The following is a 15,972-nucleotide window of genomic DNA, read 5'->3' as shown; positions in this document are numbered from 1 at the left end:
GTACTACGTAGTCGCAAACCAAGGCCCTCGTGTCACGCAGTCACCAAGAATGGGCCTTCCGTAAGACGAGCTCGTTGCGCGCTGATTAAAAATGGGGATCTGTCCAGTCCATGTGCAGCCGCGATCTCTGCGCTGACTGGGTCCTGGCAGGCAGGGCCGGCCATGCTGTGTTACCATTCTCAGGGCCAAAAGGACGACGTTGCAGTGCAGAAAGGATGCAAAGCCTGTAGGCTAGTACGTAGTATGGCATTCGCAAAGGCACACCGCAAGAACTCCTACTACTACGTACGTACGTAGGTTGGTTCAAAAAGAGAGGAAACAAATGGCAACAAACACACAGGCCTTGCTCACAAGGACCCACGCTAATGGAGATTTGATATTACTCGATATTACCAGATATTAGTAAATCACCGCGCTCATCCTTATCAGCAAGCCAAGCACGCTTTCTTTCCCACATTCCGGTATTGATATTGGAGCTCGTCAACATTCGATATCACTGGCCAATCCCAGCAAACTTTGAAATCGACACACACAACAAGCTCTCTTGGCGGCGTATTGCAAGCACAATTATGGATTCCGTCCCGTCCTCTGGCGGTCTGCATGATCCATTGTCATCAAATCATGTGGGGGTTAAGATTAAGACTCGTGGCTTCGCTTCCCCGGAGCTTATAATCTGCAAAGGCGGCGAGTCCCACAATCGACCACTTCGCCCACCGAACTGGCGCTAGATAGCTCAAGTCAGCCCAATCAGCCCAATCAGCTGCGTTGTCCCCATCTATGACATCCCGTATCAAGCGAGAGTAATCCCAAGACCTCAAGGAACAGGCCCTCAAGGCAGTAGCTCGGCACTCGATGCGTCGATGCCTCAATTCCTCGCTGAGCTGCGGAGTGCGCACCTGGATTCCAGAGATAGATCGCTCGGTCTACCACTCGACCTATTGTCTTGGCTTTGCCCATAGCTTTGCTTCCAACTCCGTATTCCTGCCTCCTTCAACTTATTCTTAAACCGTGCTGTGCCCATCTCTCCCTCGCTTCGCTGGCCCTCCGCTTCATACCATCTCGACGCTCAAATCTTCTGCCCACCTTCACTAAATCGGCTGTTGAATCGCATCCGAGCTCTGTGCAGCCTCTAGTGATCTCCCTTGCCTCGAGCTTCTGTCACGTGCCTCACCTACACCGACAATCGGACATTGGATAACCAGGACTGAGAACAAAGAAAAGCCGCCGCGATGACGGACGTCGATCCGCAACCATACTTGCCAGAGTATGCGTCCTACAACTGGACGGGCGCTCCATCGAATAGTTCTCTGCAGACCAACGGCATTGGCGGCGACTCGAGTATGTCTTATTCCTCTGGATGTTGCGATGACATGCAAGCTGACGCGAGACTCAACCAACAGGGATAGAAAATCTGAACAAATGGTACCAATCCGGCGATCAAGCCTACATCATCGTGGCCTCGGCCATGGTGTTGGTCATGGTGCCTGGTCTTGGCTTCCTCTATTCTGGTCTGGCACGAAGAAAGTCCGCTCTGTCCATGATCTGGGCTTGTATGGCTTCATCCTCTGTCGTCACTTTTCAATGGTACTTCTGGGGTTATTCTTTGGCATTTTCGCCGACAGCAACGAACGGATACATCGGTAACCTACGCCACTTTGGTTTGATGAATACTCTTGGCAACCCAAGTCCCGGGTCGCCTCTGATTCCTGACCTTTTATATTCCTTCTACCAGGTGCGTTGATTGCCTCAAATTCCCTTCGGCTCTTGTTACTGACGATGGCCAGATGCAATTCTGTGCTGTTACCGCAGCTATCGTCATGGGTGCCGTGGCAGAACGTGGGCGCATGATTCCGGCCATGGTATTCGTCTTCCTATGGGCCACTCTCGTCTACTGTCCGGTCGCATGCTGGGCCTGGAATGTCAACGGGTGGGGTTACCTGTATGGTGTTCTCGATTATGCCGGTGGTGGGCCTGTCGAGATCGTGTCGGGAATGTCTGCACTCGCATACTCCATGGTCTTGGGCCGACGACAGGAGCGCATGATGCTGAACTTTCGTCCTCACAACGTATCGCTCATCCTTCTCGGTACCGTTTTCCTATGGTTTGGCTGGCTGGGATTCAACGGCGGATCATCCTTTGGTGCCAATCTACGAGCTGTCATGGCTTGCTGGAATACGAATCTGACGGCCATGTTTGCGGCCATGACCTGGGTTTTGCTGGACTGGAGATTGGCCAGAAAGTGGTCGATGGTGGGCTGGTGTTCCGGTACTATCTCCGGTCTCGTTGCAGCAACGCCAGCGTCTGGTTACCTTACGCCCTGGGGAAGTATTATTCTCGGCATCCTTACTGGTGGTGTCTGCAATTGGGCTACCAAGAGTAAGTATTTTCTAGGCCACGGATTTGGGATATCTTGGGTGCTAACTTGCCACTCACAGTCAAATACTGGGTCAAGATCGATGACTCTATGGATGTGTTCGCTGAGCACGGAGTCGCGGGCATCCTCGGCCTCATGGCCAACGGTTTTCTTGGCTCAGATGCGGTTGTTGGTCTCGACGGTGTCAACACTGGGCTCGGCTATGGTGGTGGTCTCATTGGCAACTGGAAGCAGCTCTACATTCAGCTTGCCTACATCGTCGCCGCTACCGCCTATGCCTTCGTTATGAGCGCCATTATCGCCTATGGTATCAACTTCATCCCTGGCCTGCACCTGCGTGCGTCTGAAGAGGCGGAATTGCTCGGCATGGATGACGATCAGCTTGGCGAATTTGCCTATGACTACGTCGAGGTGCGGAGAGATTATCTTGCCTGGACCCCGTCCCGCACCGAGCAGTTCCAGGGCGAGCACGGTATCCCACAGAAGGAGAGACATGGCATCGGCGAGCACAGCACGATGATTGAAGGCAAGTCGAGCGGCAGTGATTCAGCCGGTGAGGAGCACACCGGTATCGGAGGCGACCGACACGCCATGGCTCTCGAGGAGAAAAAACACGCCGAAAAGGCAGCATGAGAGTCTCGTCGCTTGTCACTGGTTTGGTCATTTAATTCGAGAGCCTACCTTTTCTACCACTTCCACCTCCCTTGCTTAAGTTGCCAGATTTCTCGAGCACTGCCGGGTCGTTCCCCTTCGGTTGGACATTACTCCGTCCCATGGCTTGCTCCAGTGTATAGATGTCCGATGGCTGGAAAGGAATTTATCACGCAAGAATTGGGCTGGCTGGTTTGCAAGCGAAGAGGTTTGAGGGTACAGAGTTGTATTTATGTACTTGATATCCCAGTATTTTGAGTCATTTTTAATTTGAACCCTGGATTGGCTTCTCTTCCCCTCCCTGTCCAACCGAACTATATTTCTCGCCTCCTTACGAGCTAGCATCCTGAAGCAATTCCTTCGGCTCAATATAGAATTACATGTTTATGCAGCCAGTCAGAAGTGGTTGCCTGTTCTAAGAAGGTCATGTAATCATTCCGGGTACGTAGTTTGCTCAGCCCCCCAAACATTCGCTGCAAGACGAGGTAGATTGGTCACCATGACATAAGGACACTCTAACCTGCCTGTGCTGCCAACATTTTTGATCGCACCTGACCGTACCTGCTGCAGTGGTGGACTAGCAGCTGCTGGCGAGTGCGAGTGCGAGTGCATGGTGTTATTGCGGCATTTTGATTGGGAACAATTCCAAGGCGAAATTGAGGGTTCATTGAATCATTGACCTGTTACTAGTACTACGTAAACGGACAAACTGCTTGGCAAACACGTCAGATTGACTGCACAGCCCACCCGCACAGCCAACTGGCACTTCCACTTCAACTTCGCCAGAGCTCCCGCCTCCCTTCAAGCCTGCCTTCAAGCCTCTATTGCAAACATACGTAGTATTGCAGTGTGAGCCACATAACAGGCTTTGCCTTTGCCTTTTCTACCTTCTTCCTATCCTCATCACCATTCCGGCTGTCTTTCTGAGGCCATTACTCTAAACTGAACGCCTGATTAGTTCGCTCCGAACCTCGTAACAGCTCATTTCGAGAGATTGGCAACGCCACAGGGTCCTTACCCTCTGTCCCCATCGCAATGGCAAGATGCTATGATCGCTATGGCCGTGTCTACACCTGTAATCGCGCATGGAATACCTGGGGAAGATGGGTTCTCTTTGCCGTGATTGTCATCTCGTTCATCCTGTTCTTCTTCCTGTTTAGGTACGTGCCATTCCACTCGATCTCATCTCATCTCGTCTCTGACTCTCGCTAACCCTTGATCCCCCCAGCTGCCTTTCCGCACGACGGCGTCGCAAGAGAGGCCTGCAGCCATTCTACGGCACCGGATGGGTCGGCAACACCCCCGCCGGTCACGGCGCTGCAACGTACAATCCGCAGTACCAGAACCAGACGCAGCAACAACCTCAGTACGGCAACCAGCCAGCCCCTGCGTATGGACAGGGACAGGAGGGAGGCTACTACAACCAGAATCAAGGGGGATACGGAGGAAACCAAGGCTATTATGGTGGTCAGCAAACTGGCGCCACAGAGCTTCAGCCGCCATCGAATGCTTACCGCGCCGGTGATCAAGTCTACGAGCCCCCGGCTGGACCTCCGCCCGGTAAAGATGGGATAGTGAGATAGTTATGGACGAGGCCACAGATGGGGAACTGCGAAGTGAGTGGGCCGCGTGGGTGTTCTCTTTGCGAAAAAAGCGGCGCAATACCAAGCAGTATACCTAATTGTACCATTAAGGACGGCTCAAGACTTTCGCACGGGGTTTTTCCTCCTCGTCCTCCTCCTCCCATGACGTTTTGTGGCGTTTCTGGCGAATTCAACAGAATTTTTACCCTTGACAGTGCTTAATACACGCTGCTAGTAATACTTTTGCGATGAAAAGGCCTATCTTTGTACGGTTTTCCCAGCTTCCAGCCTAGAAGATATGAAGGATACCTAATATGACTGTGAAACATGGGCCGTATGAAGCAAGGATAAATCACATTCTCCACGTTTCCAGCCGCCCCTTACATAGTACGTAGTCAGACCAAGTTCAACTCTTGAATCGAATTTGCGACGCCTCTTGGCGCTTGCGCCCGTTTTCAACGGCGTTTCGACCCCTGGCGATCGGGATAAGGGGGGGGGGAGAACAATCTCTGCAACCCAGCACGACTGACTGTTCGCCCTTGCTTCTATCTCGTTTTTGTTTTGTCACATTCGCATTGGCATTCGCATTGGCATTGTCTGGTACAGAATACTCACTCACTCACTGACTTTCAGAGCTCTCACACGGTGGGGGCATTTCGAACAAATCCAATTCCAGGAGATACGTAAAGCTTTCGACCGCAGGCCGGTTTTCCACACATTGATTACCCCCTCTCGGGCAAAAAAAACCTCACGTTTGGGATCCATTGCCCGAGGAGTTTACATCTCACCTCTCGAGATAGTTTACCTTCTTCGTTCACTGCTGGCTACTGCTTACGGGCCCCTCCCCTGAGATTCGCAGAGATCGTCCAGGCACATGCACATGTTCTGCTACCACTCTCGCTGCGACTAAACCAACCGCGTTGATCCTATCCTATCTTACCCTACCCTTCCCATCCCCTCGCTCTACCCCCCATTCGGGCAGCGTACAGCAGGAAAAGCCAGGCCGAGGTCATCATGTCCACCACGATCAACGAGATCCAAAATGCGCCGCAGACCTTCTCGAGCTGGGACAGCTGCATGCAAAAGGCGTACTGCAAGTGGCCGGCCATCATCGGCATCATCGTGGCGGTGATGATCGCCGTGTCGGTGCTCTGGTGCTGCGTGCGATGCTGCTGCTGCGGGCTGTCCTGCTGCTGCGGCTGCTTCTCCTCCTTCAACCGCTGCTGTCCGAGCGGCCGCGCGCGGAAACGGTCCAAGTACGCGGATGTGGATGCGCCGCCGCCCTCGAGCTATCGCGGCCGCGAACCCGTACACGGGCGGCTACACGCCGAATTATGGCCCGCCCGCCTACAACGGTCCCAACACGGCGACGTTCGACGTGCCGGGGCAGAAGATCAATGGGGATTCCCTGCCGGCGATGCCCACGTGGGCGGATGCCAAGGTGGAGAACTCCAACCCCTATGGCGGCGACGTCGAGATGGGCGATATCGCTCAGCCTGGTCAGGCACCGGGCGTTATTCCAGTAGCGGCAGCGGCAGGACGGACAAGCAGAGGCGGATACCGTGAGTTGCCACATCACGACGATTCTCTCGACCAGCCGGGGAGTTACCGCGGCGCCAACTCGACCCATCCCTACGGTTCAGATCTCGGCGCCCAGACGCTGATGCCGCAGAATACCGCTTACGACCCACCACCACCGCCGCCTCAACCACGATTCGACCACTTCCAGGCCGCCACCGCGGGCTCGACTTCCTTCCCCCGCTCGAGTCCCTTCGCACCGACTTACAACGCGTACGCAGCGGATGAGGGGAGCTCGAGTCGCCAGGCCGGACCGCCGAGTCTGTTGCAGGTCGGCAGGAGACCGATGTGATTGGCCCCTTTCTCACGCGAGTTCGGTTCTCGAGTTTTATTGGAATATCCGGCTTTCTGTAGCTTCCATACTCTTGGCTTAGTTTGTTGGCGCCTGGCTGTTTCCTTTCATAATCTATCTATCAGTGGCGGGGCTCAAAAATACGGGGACTCTGAAATTTAATGCTGGGGATCTTGGGTTCGGACGTGAGAGGTAAAAACAGATCTCATAGGGAAAAGGGTAAGGCGAGGAGTTGGTGGCGTTTGGGAGATGAGGCCTTGGAGTATCTGGCTGGTTCTTCAAGTATAGTAGATGAACACTTCTGCCCAAAAAAAAGGGTATGCAAGTTGCGAGGCGTCCTTTCCGGAAAGAGCAAAGAGCTGGTCTTCCATCTGGACTTGTGCTTGTGCCAATGCCTCCCTCCCATTTTTGCCCTCGTCTGCTGTGACCTTTCCTGTAGCAGCGGATTTCAGTGAAATTTCCAGGGGCCCCCCTCCACCATCAAGCTGAGAGAGTGGCTAGAAGTGTTGATGTAGCAACTTAGATGCTCTTTTTTCCCCATCACAAGACAAATCCATGATAGGATTGCTACAAATACCCCCTCCCACCCCCCGTGACTCTGGAAAACCCGCGAATAACTCTTTTTTCTCCTTCTCAGAGCCCAGCCGCTCGATGCAGGTCGGCAATTTCTGCTATTCACGCTAGCTGGCCGTATGATCCACGTTCTCCGCTTCTACTTATGTTCAGTGATGGGCTCCGAAAGAGAAAGGGCGGGTAGAATATCTGGAAATCTGTCTACAGCTCTGTGCCCATCCAAACGATTCTAACCAGGCGAAGAAGCTCAGCCGGATTCTGACCAGGAAAGCCCGCGCGTGATTGAGAGTGGGGATCAGCGCAAATGAGTAAAGTGACAAGTTCTGTCCCTTCCGGTGACGTGCCCTGCACATCCGGCCTTATACGGGATGCAAGCAGTGGGGAAGGGCCTAGTCAGGTGGGTTTCTGGCACTGCAGTTCTGGACCGCAGTTAAATACCGGATCTCAAGACTTTTTCGCCCAATTTGGGTGGGTTCTGGGTTGCTGCGGTTATATATCTTCGGTGGGCATGGTTGGTTTCTTGGGGCTCGGTCGAGAAGATGGTGGGGACCAACGAAGGCGTTCGGGACGTATAATACCGAGAAGGTGCTACCGCAACAATGTGGATCAGTGTTATCAGAGCATGTTGAGGAATATCTCATGCAGGGAGACTCGATCGGGGAAATACAGCCTGAATGATCACGACTGGTAGAGGTAGAGTTTGATTGGACTTCTAAACCGCAAAAGGAGGCCCGTACAGCAGCGACAAAAAGTAAAACCCCACAATCGACAAGCGATCCTCTGACGCTCTTGGTCGGTCCTTGAACGACTCGTTGTTTTTGGGTGTGATGAGTTTTATATGGACTTAAAAACGGAGAATGGAGAATCGAAATCAGCGTCCGATTGGTCAGCAATGGGCGAAAGGATGCTCGGTGGAAGCCCTGAAGGCGAGGATGGTTGTGCAGCTGATGCAGTGCGCGTGCGAAGGGGAAGCTGGATATCAGATCATTGACCAGGCGCTCAACGGAATCTGCCCAGAGGTTAAGTCACGTAGATCTGGGGGATATAGGGAGCGCTCATGGTCCCGGTAGGAAGATGGCGGGATAGCAGAGCGTTGATCGTGCGAGAGCGCCTCGAGTCCAGCCGGAATGCTTTCCCCCAAGAAAGAGAACCATGAGACAGCTATAGTGCGTTCAAGAACGATTTTTGATGACAAGAAATGAACATCTTGCTTTCTTTGATTGTTTAGAAACGTAGCCAGACAGCTCCCTCCGTATTTGAGTACCCAGCACTGTTCTATTGGCGGAAACATCGATCTTTTGAGTGCTAAGTCGGAAGTTGAGCAGATGCCGTGGTTGGGGTCTGGATGAGGGAGGTCACGAAGGCTTAGATTGGTCAACGTATTGTGCGGAGCCAATTTGGCAAGGGCTTCTCCGTGTTGGGGTTCCTAATAAAAAGAAAAGAGAGTCTTGTGTGACAAGGGCTTCAGGGGCAGACCGGGTTGGTGAATTTTCTAATGTCAGATCCTGTTGCTACTTTGTCGCGGCATGCGGCAATGCGAATCACTACCATTTCTCGCCACCCCGAATGAGGAACCATTCCCGTGAGACAGGATATCCATAGCCAGGCTACTGGAGTATGAGGAAGTGTGTTCAACAAACTGTGCCCATTACCCGAAATCCGAGGGAGAGGATATCTGCTCCACGGCTTTTCTATGACGCCCCAGAACGAGACGGAGTCCAGGATTTTCCTGCCTTAGACAATCGTGATCTCTGTCAGCTGACTTGTTTCACTCAAGCAAGCTGAGCCATCTTTTATATTGATGCGAACACCAGACTTCTCTGCACATTCTCGTCCGCGGATCCGGAAGGTTCCTGTCCGGACAAAGCTCTCGGAGGAGGACGGCGAAACAGGCTTGAGGATCACTCCCTCTAGGAACGTGTCGGAAAAGGATTCCTCCCAGATCACCGATTGAGCGTGCAATACTAGACAATAAATGTCCTCGTCACCACCATAATTGGTGTCCTCGAAGTCTTCATTCAAAGTTGATATGACGTATGGCGAGTCGTTGCTGAAATGCACTAAAGCCGGGAGCGGTGGCTCTGTCTCGTTTGTAAAGGTTGCCCTGTTATTGGTAAGAGTAGGCTTTGACTTTAACGCTAGCACGCATGGCCGTCCTCGAGTGACAGAGTCTTCACAAGTCGCCCGCAACAAGAGCCCTCGTACCCTAATGGAACCACCCACCACTCGGCCAGTGCAATCAGACGAGGCGTTTTGAGTGCGAGCATCAAGCACCGAGCTCAATCGCGTATACCCTCGTTGAGGCCGGTTCCACTTTATAGGGCCATTCCCACAGGCCCAGGACCACGACGGGGCGATATAAACGCCTAGAGCCCTTCTCATGGGTCGTTCAGCTTCCCAATATAAAGACTCCAAGAGTCGTGATCTCCATATGCCACTGAGATAGTCATCACCGTTAGTATCCTGAAACAGATGTGCCAGTCCGGAAAATGCAGCCAACCTGTCGTCAGGTTTTGTCAAGTCGCACCTAGTGTACAATTCGACCAGATTGATCCACAAGTCGAACGCTGCATCGGACATGATGTTTTGTTCCTGCGGGGTTGGGATAAAGATCGCCTCGAATGATTTAAGAGAATTTTGCCATGGTATTCCTTGAACAAAAGCCTCACACTTTTGATCAGAAAAGCATTCAAAAAGTATCTGATGACTTGCAAAATGAAGGACTCTAGGAGCCAAAAGTCTTTCTTGAAATACCCAACCTCGTTGATTGAGAACCGTGTTTAACACTTGACGGTCCCAGTATGAGCTATCGAGGATGTAGTATTTCTTTTGAACAGGACCAATATTCATGGCTACTACTCCAGGCTGTATAGGGCCCTTCTGATGGTTCCGGAAGAGACCACCCAAGGGCTCTGAAGAAGCTGTGGCAGAGATGTTACAGCAAGAGTTTGCATAGACGTCACGCATCATTGAAGACTCCTTTTCCCAATCTTCTAGCGAATCTTGTATGATGCAGAGACTGTCAATCCAGAGGTATCGTATTGAAAATCGATGTAACACGATAATGGCATCACGGAACGTTTGGGGTAGCTCTTCTGTCAATTTCCCTCTTCTTAATTCGTTGATGTTCGACTGCACAAGCGTTAGGCTCGGAAGGCTTCCCCAACGGTAGCTTATAGTCATATAATTTGGAGAGAACAGGTCGTCCTCAGCACATATGTGGAGCTTCCATTTCAGATCTCCTGGCACTCCAACGTCAAGGAGTCTTGTAGGATACCAATTCGAACCCCTTTGAAGCCGACGACAGGCCTTGTGCATAGCGCGGCATGCAAGATACCAGCTGTAGGCAACACCAAGGCTGGATAGGGATGATGTAGCCGGTGGCAGATTCCTGTATGAAAAATGCCGCCGGAATTTGGACTCTGTGACCAGGTTCAACATGTCGGGTGCAAGAGGAAAAGAGTCAATGGAATCGATTACCTTCACAGTCCACCAGGCGGAAGGTGACTTGTTTCGATGCGTAATTAGCATCAGCCTTCGGGAATATATTAATCGAGAAGCAGACAACTCCTTCCTCAGGCTCTTCTCCTTGCCAGCTCCAACCCATACCCCTCAACTTTGTCCGGCTAGCAGCTTTCTTGTCTGTGAAATGGCAATCCCAGACAATGGTACAGATGTAGCATTTTGAACGTACCGCCTCCGTCAAGCTTTTCATGTCGAGATGATGTCGCACGAACACACCCGGCGAAACATGACACAGATTCTGGCAGTGCAGAATGTCAGCACAGACGGCACATAGTGGGCTTGTTTCATTCATATGTAGAGAATATCATAAGGTAATAAATAGCGTAGCCAAGGCTGGACCATTTGGTCCGTAGTTGTGGTGGAAGGTGAGAGTAAATCTGAGATAAGTATAAGTATTTGATGGACTGTGCTGACTAATCGATGGATAGTGTGTAAAATAGTAAGTTGTTCTATCTATTCGGTGCGAAAAGAGAGCGCATTTATACGTCCAAAGCTGCTATACCAAGCGAAATAGCGCGAAACGTACATACCAAAAATACATGCGGGGCCAAGGAAAACGCGTATCAGTTTTGTAACAAAACGCTGGTGACACACGTAGCAAAATAGCGCGAACTGTATTTTTGAGTTCAACAGTATTTAACCGGACGGGACTTGTATAGCAGTCGACGTTCTGGTGGGGTGCTTGAACCGTGTGAAATAACTTGCAGCTGCAACGAGGAGTCGGGCCAGTTGCATTCTCATTCTCTTATGGACTATAAAGCAACCCGACGAGCAGTTGTTGTTTTAGATCTTCGTCTTCGTCCCTACGCCGATAGAGACACGTCTCCACGGCATGATGTACAACGCGCCCACTCTCTCGGCATGTCAAAATTCCTGCAACGACGGAGAAGTATCACATCGAGCCAACCTTTAAGTTGTGAGGACAGGTCTGCATAATATGAGATACAGCTGGGCGCTTCTTCATATGCACCCTTCTTGGTCTTGTCGTCTTTCGCCGCGGATGTGCATATTCGTATAAAAAGGCCGAAGAAAAGGCTCCCATATTGATCCAGAAACAGAACAAGAGATTTGAGCCTGGGATCTCCGATAGACTAGTTGAGCATCTGTGAGACAGGCAGAGAAAGAGAGAAAGCGGCTGATTATCATGGCTCCTATCGCTACTACTCAGCCGAAAAACCACAACAGAAGCACGTCGACTTATCAAAACGATAGCAGCCACGAAACTAGAAAGGGAAACGGAAATGAAAACGGCATGTCGATATCCATGCAATCTCTCCCTCAGGCACGGAAAACCAAGCAGCAAGACCAACATGAACAAAACCCTCCTTCTATTCCAAGTGAAGACCTGCAGCCCAGAATCAGGATCCTCACCCACAACATCTGGGCCCTTAAACACATCTCTCCTTACCGACCCGAACGTCTCACTCACATCGCCCACCTCATCGCCACTTCCCCCAACCCCCCAGACATAATCTGCCTCCAAGAATGCTGGACCTACCCCAACTACGCCCTCCTCCGCCGCCTCCTCTCCCCTCGATATCGCCACGGTAAATTCTACCACTCGGGCTGTTTCGGCGGCGGACTAGTCATCCTCTCCAAATGGCGCATCGTTGAAACCGAAATGGTTCCCTACGCGCTGAATGGAAGACCCAGTGCGTTCTGGAGGGGAGATTGGTTCGTCGGGAAGGGCGTTGCCGTCGCACGGATCGCTCTACCGAGAAAGTTCTGCCGGAGGGATGATGACGCTGCTCAGGCCAGGTATCTCGAGGTCTTCAACACGCACCTCCATGCGCCGTATAATGAGGGGAAGGAGGGAAAGGACACGTATTCTGTGCATCGCGTGGCCCAGGCGTGGCAGATCGCGCGGATGATGCGGCATGCACTGGAACGCGGGAATCTGGTTGTAGCGTGTGGGGATTTCAACATGTCGCCTGGCGGGATCGAGTGTGCTGTTATTCAGCATCAGACGAGAGGGCTGATGCGCGATGTTTGGCAAGAGAGGTTTCCGGATAGTAGCTGGGGTGCTTGGATTGAGGAGCGTGAGCGGGAAAGACTGAGGGAGCTGAGCGGGAAAGGGGGACTGGGGAAGAGTAGGACGGGGCCGCCGACGGTAGAGGAGACTTTGCTGAAGCATGGTCATACATGTGATTCGGTGTTTAATACATGGAGGTGGGAGAAGCGGGCTCAGCGGGATCTGCTGAAGAAGGGGATTGACAGGGTTGTTGGTTTGCACGAGGAGGATCCGAGGGCGAAGAGGCTGGATTATGTCTTCTTTGGTGATGGTAGCAACCCTCGGGGTAGGGTTGGAAGTAGGGATGGGAATGGAGAGTGGACAGTCAAAGAAGCAAGCATCCGCATGACGGAGCGACATCCAGACCTGAAATGCAGTCTGAGTGACCATTTTGCTGTCGAGACCGAGATTGCGTGGACTACTACACCAGGGAGAATTAGAGATGAGCAGAACGGAAACACCATCACTCCCATCGACAAAACCCTCTCCTCTTATCCCCTCGACATCCCCAAAATTCTAACCCTCCTCCGCCGCCGCCGCTGCATCCACTTCCTCGCCTCCATCGTCATCACCCTGTCCTGCTTCGTCGCCGTCCGGTTCTCACCTGCAAACTACGTGTCTTGTATCTTGCTGGTGTTGAGTAGTCTGGGGCTGATGGCCGGGACGGTGGACGGGTTGATCGGCCTGTTGTTTGGGGGGTGGGAGTTGAGGGCACTGAAGGAGTGGGAAGGGGAGGTGAGGAGGGGGATAAGTGGCGGGATGGGGATGGAGATGGGACTCGAGGGGGGTGGGGTTGGGAACCACGGTTTGGATGGGGTGGGAGATGAAGATGGTGGTGGTGGGTGGCAGTTCGACGGGGGAGAAGAGGTGGAGATGGGCAGGGTGAAGGATTGGTGGTCATGATATACTGTACCAAGTGGTTGCATAGGTCGACGGAGCAAGAAGCCGAACCAACCCTCCCTACCCTTGGGCCGGAGGAATAATATTTCATCAACAAAACCTAATCAACATTCACCCTATCTATCTATGTAATGTAAATCATCACGAGCTCTCTTAAATAAGATTATTATTATAACTAGTGCTAGAATAAGTATAAAAAGCACCAGCCAGCCAGCCCAGCCAGCCAAGGACGTTGATGCTGATGAAGGAGGCTGTCGTCGACGCTGTCGCTCGATTTCGAGAGGGTCTTCCCCGGCATTGAACTCCTCGTCAACGTCAATTGGCTGTGAAGCTGTACCCGTTTGCGAGCTCTCAACCCTCTCCATTCGTGTCTGCGCAGTTTGTGACTATATTCTTTGATCTCTTTTTACTCTTCTTCGGTCGATTTAGCTCTAATGACTTGAACGGTCTCAAATAGAGATAGTTGACACTTCTGAGATTTCGAGTCTGTTCCTAGGCATCCAGATACCGGAAGCGTACCGATGGAGAGCTGTGAGATCATTCGACGGAGCAGCGGCGTGTAAAGTAGGCTTTCTTGTTTTCGCATGTAATAGCTACAAAAGCATATGGATGTAGCAGTATCACAGGCACTGTTCTGCTGTGTACCCATCATGTCTTCTCTCCTCATTGGCAAAGAATTCAGCTTTCGTCCACTCGAGAAGTTAGCACTATCACCTTTGCTAGACAATGTCAAAGCAACAACAGCACTACTAGTAGCCCTGACATTCTTCTCCCTCATTTTCAACTATGCTCTTTCATGGGCCCTACACTACTGGACTCGCACACATGGGAAGCCCGGCCAACCCCCACCAAGATACCCATCGTTCATTCCGTGGATCGGCGGCGCGGTCACGGTTCTCTTCAACGGCCAGAGCTTCCTCGACCGAGCCACGTAAGGAAAAGGCCCCTTTCCAAACCACTTCCGACTCGGTGACTGACGAGTGAGACGCACCCAGGACGTTCCGCGGCAAGCTCACATCCTGTCGCGTCCGCTTCCTTGGCAGAGAACTCTACTTCATCCAAGACCGGCACAGCGTCGCTGCACTGTGGAAACAAAATTCGCTCTCGAGTCCCATCGAGCCGTACATCCTAGTCCTGAAGTACTTCTTTGGCATGAAGAAGGAAGCCCTCTCCGTATATAACAAGGATGATTCCGGACCCTTCCACAAACCATTCCGGGGAAGCCAGGTCGAGCCACGGAACCGTGTCGATTGGATCACGCACCATGAGATCCTGAAAGGGCTGACTGGTGCGGGACTGAAGCCGTTGACAAAGCGCACGGCCGAAGCCATCGTTGGACGGATGGATAACACCCCGGTCGGGCATGACTGGGTTGAATACCCAGACCTGATGAAATTCTTCCAAGAGCTGGTTGGCACCTCGATTATGGAGTCCCTGGCTGGTCCGGCCCTGTTCGACCTGAACCCCAACTTCTGCGACGACTTCTGGAAGTTCGATAAGTTCTTACCCAAGCTCGCAAAGGGCATTCCCGATTTCCTCGTCCCTGGATTTGCTCAAGTTAGAAGGAGCTTGCTCGATGGACTGAAGAAATATTAAATCCATGGGCGAAGGCACCACAGCACATCATGTCTCGACGCCGACGGCGAATTCGATCCCTACTGGGGGTCAGGTCTCATGAAGGCCCGGCCAACCACCTTACTCGCCGTCGACAACCAGGACGACGACTCCCTAGCCTCAGCCGACCTCGGCCTAATCTGGGCGTCCGTGTCCAACATCGTTCCGTCGTCCATGATGGCCACACTGCACACCTTCAAAGACCCATCCCTCCTCGCCCGCGTCCGCACCAGCCTCGAACAAACACCAAAGTATCCGAGCACCCCGACGACAAAGTCCTGGCAAATAACCCCCTCCTCGTCTCCATATACTGCGAAACCCTCCGCGTGTACGTGAAGTCATACTTCCTGACTTCCAACCAGCACGCCGACATCCCGGTCGGTCAATGGCGGATCCCGAAAGAGCGCATTGTTTTTGTGAATTCGGGGATTTCGCACATGGACGACCATTTCTGGAATACGCAAAACGGTCGTCATCCCGTGGATTCAAACTGGGGTGAGCGGTTCATCGTTGATCCGTCGGATCCTTTCAGTGGACCAGTCAGGCCTGAAGTAATGCACGAGGTGGGGAGTGAGAAGAAAAAGAGCGAAGCGTCGGAAAACGACAAGCCTTTTGTCTCGATGAATGGACTTGAGGGGTCGTGGATCCCGTATGGAGGTAAGCTATCATGATCCTTTTTTGTTCGACAGAGGCAATGGCTCACGCGATGACAGGCGAGCATGCGATTTGCCCTGGTCGGTTTCTGGCCAAGAGCGCGATTCTTCTTGCGTGTGCTTTGATGGTGGAGAATTTTGACATGGAGATTTTAACTGGGGATATTGAAATGAGCTAGGTATGCGAAGTTTGGGCTGGGGACTTTGCGACCGAAGAA

General features: G+C 52.3%; 6 protein-coding genes across 6 annotated transcripts; 5 read left to right on the top strand and 1 right to left on the bottom strand.

Moving 5' to 3' along the window:
• Window positions 1–1,229: 1,229 nt before the first annotated feature.
• Window positions 1,230–3,007, top strand: EPUS_01640 (uncharacterized protein; the record flags this gene model as incomplete). Its single annotated transcript, XM_007788778.1, has 4 exons — window positions 1,230–1,338; window positions 1,401–1,732; window positions 1,785–2,376; window positions 2,436–3,007. The coding sequence occupies 4 exons, from the start codon at window positions 1,230–1,232 to the stop codon at window positions 3,005–3,007; spliced, it is 1,605 nt and encodes a 534-aa protein (XP_007786968.1).
• A 1,053-nt stretch (window positions 3,008–4,060) lies between these two features.
• Window positions 4,061–6,478, top strand: EPUS_01639 (uncharacterized protein; the record flags this gene model as incomplete). Its single annotated transcript, XM_007788777.1, has 4 exons — window positions 4,061–4,185; window positions 4,254–4,599; window positions 5,409–5,769; window positions 5,841–6,478. 4 exons carry the CDS (start codon window positions 4,061–4,063, stop codon window positions 6,476–6,478), a joined length of 1,470 nt encoding a protein of 489 aa, XP_007786967.1.
• A 2,307-nt stretch (window positions 6,479–8,785) lies between these two features.
• EPUS_01638 (uncharacterized protein) lies at window positions 8,786–10,492 on the bottom strand (the record flags this gene model as incomplete). Its single annotated transcript, XM_007788776.1, has 1 exon — window positions 8,786–10,492. The coding sequence occupies one exon, from the start codon at window positions 10,490–10,492 to the stop codon at window positions 8,786–8,788; it is 1,707 nt and encodes a 568-aa protein (XP_007786966.1).
• Window positions 10,493–11,720: 1,228 nt separating this feature from the next.
• On the top strand, window positions 11,721–13,490 carry EPUS_01637 (uncharacterized protein; the record flags this gene model as incomplete). The annotated part of the gene is made up of 1 exon (XM_007788775.1): window positions 11,721–13,490. The coding sequence occupies one exon, from the start codon at window positions 11,721–11,723 to the stop codon at window positions 13,488–13,490; it is 1,770 nt and encodes a 589-aa protein (XP_007786965.1).
• A 647-nt stretch (window positions 13,491–14,137) lies between these two features.
• EPUS_01636 (uncharacterized protein) lies at window positions 14,138–15,083 on the top strand (the record flags this gene model as incomplete). The annotated part of the gene is made up of 2 exons (XM_007788774.1): window positions 14,138–14,418; window positions 14,483–15,083. 2 exons carry the CDS (start codon window positions 14,138–14,140, stop codon window positions 15,081–15,083), a joined length of 882 nt encoding a protein of 293 aa, XP_007786964.1.
• A 29-nt stretch (window positions 15,084–15,112) lies between these two features.
• Window positions 15,113–15,933, top strand: EPUS_01635 (uncharacterized protein; the record flags this gene model as incomplete). Its single annotated transcript, XM_007788773.1, has 2 exons — window positions 15,113–15,758; window positions 15,815–15,933. The coding sequence occupies 2 exons, from the start codon at window positions 15,113–15,115 to the stop codon at window positions 15,931–15,933; spliced, it is 765 nt and encodes a 254-aa protein (XP_007786963.1).
• Between the last annotated feature and the right edge of the window lie 39 nt (window positions 15,934–15,972).

Source organism: Endocarpon pusillum (genome assembly GCF_000464535.1).
Source record: "Endocarpon pusillum Z07020 unplaced genomic scaffold C721943, whole genome shotgun sequence".
Classification (NCBI taxonomy): Eukaryota; Fungi; Ascomycota; class Eurotiomycetes; order Verrucariales; family Verrucariaceae; genus Endocarpon; species Endocarpon pusillum.
Note: the sequence above shows the minus strand (reverse complement) of the source record. Positions and strands in the feature narration are given on the sequence as shown.